The sequence below is a fragment of the Sinocyclocheilus rhinocerous genome, unplaced genomic scaffold (genome assembly GCF_001515625.1).
Source record: "Sinocyclocheilus rhinocerous isolate Xijiao unplaced genomic scaffold, SAMN03320098_v1.1 scaffold285, whole genome shotgun sequence".
Lineage (NCBI taxonomy): Eukaryota > Metazoa > Chordata > Actinopteri > Cypriniformes > Cyprinidae > Sinocyclocheilus > Sinocyclocheilus rhinocerous.
In genome coordinates, this window is record NW_015630288.1 from 1,353,159 (window position 1) to 1,359,999 (window position 6,841).

General features: G+C 35.8%; 2 protein-coding genes across 2 annotated transcripts in view; both read left to right on the forward strand.

The window, feature by feature from the left end:
- mob1a (MOB kinase activator 1A) overlaps positions 1-2,197 on the forward strand; it is a 3,465-nt gene extending 1,268 nt beyond the window's left edge. Inside the window, exons 3-6 of the mRNA XM_016552257.1 lie at positions 683-776; positions 1,464-1,597; positions 1,688-1,851; positions 1,954-2,197. Of these exons, the coding sequence (XP_016407743.1) occupies positions 683-776; positions 1,464-1,597; positions 1,688-1,851; positions 1,954-2,031 (470 nt within the window). The 3' untranslated portion in view covers positions 2,032-2,197. The remainder of the gene's footprint in view (positions 1-682; positions 777-1,463; positions 1,598-1,687; positions 1,852-1,953) is intronic.
- Positions 2,198-2,850: 653 nt separating this feature from the next.
- Positions 2,851-6,841, forward strand: part of dguok (deoxyguanosine kinase) — a 10,109-nt gene continuing 6,118 nt past the window's right edge. The window contains exons 1-3 of the mRNA XM_016552279.1: positions 2,851-3,255; positions 3,454-3,554; positions 4,908-5,107. Of these exons, the coding sequence (XP_016407765.1) occupies positions 3,126-3,255; positions 3,454-3,554; positions 4,908-5,107 (431 nt within the window). The 5' untranslated portion in view covers positions 2,851-3,125. The remainder of the gene's footprint in view (positions 3,256-3,453; positions 3,555-4,907; positions 5,108-6,841) is intronic.

The window sequence follows — 6,841 nt, forward strand, 5'->3', positions numbered from 1 at the left end:
TGCATTTATTTTTTAAAATGCATTAAGGTTTCATTAAATTTATGTGTATGATATTTACCCATAATAATGGTTATGTTGACCATCTTTGACATTCTTGAGAGACCATCCACAAACCAAAATATGAAATAAATCAAATTAAGGATTGCCAGTCTCGGTGTTTAACCAGATAAAACGAACCTGCTAGAACTGCAGTGTGACTGAACCAAAAAGAAATAAACTCTTGATAGTTTCAGGCTCTTTTAAACAGAATCCACAAAGATCTATTTCGAAACTAAACCTTTTTCCGTAAAATTTCAGCTGCTAGATAAACGTTATTGATTTGAAACTGTATGTCCTTAATTTTTGGTAAAATTGGTCATTTCAAATGACTATTTATTTAATAGTGAAAGTGAAGTGACGTGTGGCCAAGTATGGTGACCCATACTTGGAATTTGTGCTCTGCATTTAACCCATCCTAAGTGCACACACGCAGTAGTAAACGCACACCTGCAGCAGTGTATCAATGATAACAATGTATCGGCATCAAATATCGGCATCTTTTGATGGTACATTTAAATCAGAAAATAATAACAATTACATTATTGTTGGACTTTTTATCACCAATGAACACAGTGAGTTTGTGTAAGTATTTTTGAGAAAACAAATGACTGCGTCAAATTAATTAATTTTGTCTTTATTTCAGCTGTGGACTTTTTCAACCAGATCAACATGCTCTATGGCACAATCACTGAATTTTGCACAGAAACCAGCTGCTCTGTTATGTCTGCAGGGCCAAGGTAAAATAAAATGGCTTCTTTTCAATGCTTTAGAATTTTCACTTAAACTTTGTGCTGTGCTGAAAATCCTTCACCTGTTTAGGTGTTTCCAGTTAAAGGGGTCATATGATGCTGCTAAAAAGAATATTATTTTGTGTATTTGGTGTAATGAAATTCATGGTGGTCATTCCGACATGGTGGCGGAAACAACAAAACTACAGCGAGAATAAAAGTTACGCCTTCTTTCTTTGCGTGAACATTTGGGCGGCGTTATGCAAATCTTCCCACATCGTGACGTAGATATGTGGGGGCGTGTTAGAACGAGCCGTTTTAGGTAGACGTGGCTGACTCTTAACTTTTATAAAGAATATCTCTTTGGATTTGAGACTTTAGTCTTTGCAACTTTACAGATCTTCTTTATGCACCAAGAGCTTGTAACACTCCAAAGAGAAAGGAAAAATTGAAATCGCATCATATGACCCCTTTAAGGGAAGTTGTTATAAAGTCAAAGCTAGCAAGTTTTAGTCCAGTGTGATAATATTCACTAGCATTTTCAGGAAAAAGAAAATCCTCTACGGATCAGAATGACCAGAATACAACATGAGGTTTAAACAAAATATAACATTTTGAAATTTTAGAAATGTTTATATACTGTTATTATATAAATGGTGGATATTTTGTCTAAAATGTAATTGCTTTTTCATAAAGGTATGAATATCACTGGGCAGATGGCACCAACATCAAAAAACCCATCAAGTGTTCTGCTCCCAAGTACATTGACTACTTGATGACCTGGGTTCAGGATCAGCTGGATGATGAAACTCTCTTCCCATCTAAGATCGGTTTGTTTGATTCCATTTGTTATTAATCGTTATACAGCGTAAGCTTGTCAGAAAGGCTCTCTCATTTATTGCACTTTTTACTCCCTTCAGGCGTTCCTTTCCCAAAGAACTTCATGTCAGTGGCAAAGACTATACTGAAGCGTCTGTTCAGGGTTTATGCTCATATTTACCATCAGCATTTTGACTCGGTCATGCAGCTTCAGGAGGAAGCTCATCTTAACACCTCCTTCAAGCATTTTATCTTCTTCGTACAGGTCAGTGCATTAACACACACATGTACTGTAGGTCATGAGTGACAATGTCTAAATTGTTTGGTCTTGAACTGATTACAATTTTTACATATTTTTTTTTTTTAGGAGTTCAATCTCATTGATCGCAGAGAGCTGGCACCCCTGCAGGACCTTATTGAGAAACTAGGCAGCAAGGATAGATAAACACTGATATGAATACCATATTGGTCAGCCTTAATGCATTTTCCAGAAAGCCTTTCTTTTGTCCGGTCCACTTTTTGGAGTCTGAATTTGTTTTGTGCACACTGATTGTCTTCGTTGTATCTCAGCTGTGCTTCCTGAAGCTCATAGAAGAAGTCATCCTGAAAACTCTTGATTTTCTCTTTTGTTTTTGTTTTTTTCTGTTGTCAGTATTACACTGTAGGTCTTTTTTTTTTTTTTTTTTTTTTTTTTTTTTTTTTTTTTTTTTTTTTTTTTTTTTTTTTTTTTTTTTTTTTTTTTTTTTTTTTTTTTTTTTTTTATATAAATGTATTTGTGATGGATGGGGATATAAAACGAATATCAGAGTTTAGTTTTGATGGAAGTACAAATAAAACCAGCATTTTTAGTCAGTACTTTTATAATGTGTGAAAAAAAAAAAATCAGATTTATTGGTGGAAGGGATCAATATTACATTTTTTATTATTGCTTACAAGTTTGAAGACAAATATTATTTTTGATGTGTTCTTTTCTATGTGGCTGCATATTCAACAGTGACGATTATTACAATACTTTTTGGTTGTAGGCGTATCTCAAGAGATTTTATATTCAGACTTTTAAGCAGTATTTCATGCATAATGGAAGCATCAGGTTAATTTTGTTTTTCCTTTTATTTTTACTCACAATAACGTTTATAATCAGATTTTCGAAAGCATTTCGTCTTGTTAATGTTTAGTTTATAGCCAAAGAAAGTTAGTAAAAATTCCCAAATGTAATTTTAACAACAAAATGGTTTTAATACTTTTATTTTTTTTTTAGTTTTGTTTTCATGAATTACACTGTATTTTGCATTATTTGTATTAGACATCTTATAAAAGATGCACTATAAGAATTATTGTAGTAAAATATATATTTTTTTTATAATTATTTGTTTTTTGTTTTTAACGATGTTGTGAGGTTGATATTTTTCAAAAAGGAAAAAGCGAAACTTTTATTTTGAAACTCACCCGGAAGCACGTTTCTGCTGAGATGCTTGGTGCAAATAAAATGGTCAAGACAGTATTATACATATATGAATGATGTAATATTATTTTTGTGTGATGTCAGGGATGAGTATGAGAACGATAAAACGCCTTTTCTCGAGCTCTGTTTTTTACCGTTTTGCGAGCAGCCATATGAGTAACTTTAGAAGCAATGAAATAAAGAGAGTCTCGATCGAAGGAAACATTGGTATGTTTTGCTTATTATAGTTTTTTTTTCTTTTACACATGATTCATGTTTACACTGGTTATGTGAGTGTAATGAAATTTGAAAAATAATAGTTATGGTTATCTAATGTGGCATATGCCCATTAACAGACCGGTTCTCACGTGTAGTGTTAGTTTAAAGTTCAGTTGGTAATGCTGTGTGTCTTCTAAACATCCAAAGCCGTCGGGAAGTCAACATTTGCCAAGCTGCTACAGAATGCAGGACAGGACTGGGAAGTGATAGCAGAGCCCGTCAGCAAATGGCAAAATGTGGACCAAACGGTCAGTGTCACTACACTAGTCACAGACGAGACGACAGATCAACACTGAGACAGTGGACTGAAGTGATATTTCACCCTCATAAATGAAGATCATATATGTACATGCAAGGGTGTAACTTTGGTTTGAGAAGTGGGGGGGGACACAAAATGGGGGAAAATGTTTTCGATTTGAATCCCATTTCCTGCATGTACATACATTTAGGGACTATGGTGATACAAAATCCAGGAAATAATTAAGTTGATTAATGATCAATTCTGGCAAAAAAGAATAGTAGGCTACTAGACTATGTATAAGAAAAATATGTCTGTCTTTCTTTATTGTTTAATATGGGCCGATCGCCAAGACTTGAGAGAATCATTTTATAAAGTCGAAAATTTTCACCATTAATGTTTTGAATAATGTTTAAATAATGTGAGACTCAATTTCCACTGTTAAACAAACTTTTATTTCAAACTAACCGATGTACCTGAAAATATAAAATAAATCACTTGTTGCACAGGACAGAATGTTCTACATCAGTAGTTCCCAGAGTGGAGTACCCCCTGAGGCATTTCTGCTTAGGCCTACCCCCTCTCTTCCACTTAGACTGCACCTTTTCCATTAAAGGACAATATTTGCCCCCTAAATTGACTTTCCAATGCATTTTTTATCTTTATAAATAGAATATTTTTCATCGCTGACTGTGCCGCAACCGCGATGCGATACCCGCTCATTAGAACTTTCAGTGAGCTATTTTTAGAGTGTGCACGAGACGTTCCTGGACGCGGACGCGTGAGTCTGTGCCCTGCTCGGTCCTGCTCCTCCGTGGCGATGATGGCGTTCGGTTAAAAAAATCATAACAAACGAATTTGAAAGTGGGGGGGACACAAACGTGATTTTGAAAAGTGGGGGGGACGTGTCCCCCCTGTCCCCAGTGGAAATTACGCCCCTGTGTACATGTATGTCAAGCTCCAAGAAGTACATGCAATAATTAAAGAGTCTGTATGATGTTACATAAGTCAATTTGATTGTTATTTAGATATAAAAATATAAAATGATGAGAACTTTTTGTAATTAATTGTAATCAACTGGTTTATTTTTATGCTATTAATCACATGTGTATTTCATGATTTCAGTTATGTACAAAAAGTGTCCATATAGTTATTGTCTGAATTGTAAACAGTATATCTGTTGTTTTGTCCTGTAGAACCAAGTATTTGTGAAATATTTTGATTCAAGTGTGCTGTCTTTAAATGCCACATGTTTTAATGCTCTTTCTGCTCAATAAGCAGTGAAATAAGTCCAAATACCTTTTGGAAGCTTGACTCTCACAGTATGTTATGTTCACTAACGTGTTTTTTCCTTTCTGGGTAGCAGACTGTAGATGGTGCTCAGCAATCATCCAGTAACCTGTTAGAGATGATGTATCATGATCCAAAGCGCTGGTCCTACACGTTCCAGACGTTCTCCTGCATGAGTCGCATGCGCACACATCTGCAGCCCCTTGCTGCCAGATTACTGCAGTCCACAGGCACGCCGGTACAGGTGTACGAGCGCTCTGTCTACAGTGACAGGTGATGGTTAATTAAGATTTTCACTGAGAGTTTATAATTCATAGTTGGTCATATTGATCAGTAACTTTTTTTATTGATAATTTGCAAAAACTACAGTGCTTCTTTTGATTATCATTTTTCTTTAAATCAGATGAAACTTTGTTCGTGTTTTTACATGTTAAATATAGGTTTGCCCTTGTGAAAAGTACACTTTAGCATACTTTAGCAATTAGTTGAGTGCTTAGGTGTTTTTTGAGCCACTTAAAGTACTACTGAATGTACTGACAAGCAGTTGTTGTAAACTAAAATATATTTTGATGTTATTTCTAACGAAAATTGTTTAAATATTTGTAATTACACATTTGTAATGATTAAATTACAATTCAGTACATATAAAATGTATTAACTTTAAAGGGATAGCTCACCCAAAAAATTACATTTTGTCAATATTTACTCGCCCTCCACTTTTTCCAAACCTGTACGAGTTTCTTTCTTCTGTTGAACAAAAAAGAATATATATCGAAGAAAGTTGGTATCCAACCAGTTGACAGCAGCCATTGACTTGCGTAGTATTTTTTTCCCCATACTATGGAAGTCAATGGCTACAGTCAACTGTTTAGCAAATGACGACAGAATTTTCATTTTTGAGTGAACCCTTTCAATTTAATATCAAACAACTCACAACAGTTTATAATTATAATCTAGTCCTTTACCCCCGGTTTCACAGACAAGGCTTAAGCCTAGTCCCAGACTAAAATGTAAGTCTAAACTGTTTCAAATGAAAGAAACTTGCACTGACTGAGCTTAATATATCAGTGCCTTTGTTTTGACTCAAGATGCACACCAGTGATGTTTTTTCTAAGGCACATTTATAAAAAAATTACTTAAATGTCCTAATTTAACTATAGCCTTATCCTGGCTTAGTCTAAGCCCTGTCTGTGAAACCAGGCCTACATGTTTTAAAGGGGTCATATGATGCGATTTCAAGTTTTCCTTTCTCTTTGGAGTGTTACAAGCTCTTGGTGCATAAAGAAGATCTGTAAAGTTGCAAAGACTAAAGTCTCAAATCCAAAGAGATATTCTTTATAAAAGTTAAGAGTCAGCCACGCCTACCTAAAACGGCTCGTTCTAACACGCCCCCACATGTCTACGTCACGATGTGGGAAGATTTGCATAACACCGCCCAAATGTTCACGCAAAGAAAGAAGGCGTAACTTTTATTCTCGCTGTTGCCACCGCGGCCATGTCGTGAAGGCACTGTGTGTTTCGTTGTGAAAGCGAAACTACTTAGCGAATCCGCCGGCCGCGCCGTTCTCAAGCCCGCCCGCCTCTGCTCACTCTAGGCCGTGGTGTGTGACGCTGTTTCGTTGTAAAAGCAAAACTACTTTGTTTGGCCTTCCAAAAGGCCAAACAAAATTTCACGACTAGAAATCAGTGGTTAAGTTGTATTTACAACACTGTTCCAGAACAGTTCAACCCAAATATTAAGATGTGTGCAGCGCATTTTATGCACTTTTACAAGTTGTTTGAACTGAAATGTGTGTTGGTAGTGTGTTTACACAACCACCCTATAATGATAATGATCCACCCAGTGTTTTTTTTTTTTTATCTCGTTAAATCATTTCCCCTTTCTCAAATCGAGCCGATCTCAGATGCCTGTCTGTGTGACGTCACAAAAACAGGCCCCTCCCACGAGAATTTGATTGACAGTAGCGTTTCAGCACAGACTGGACTGGTGTCTTACCTTAGACCCAC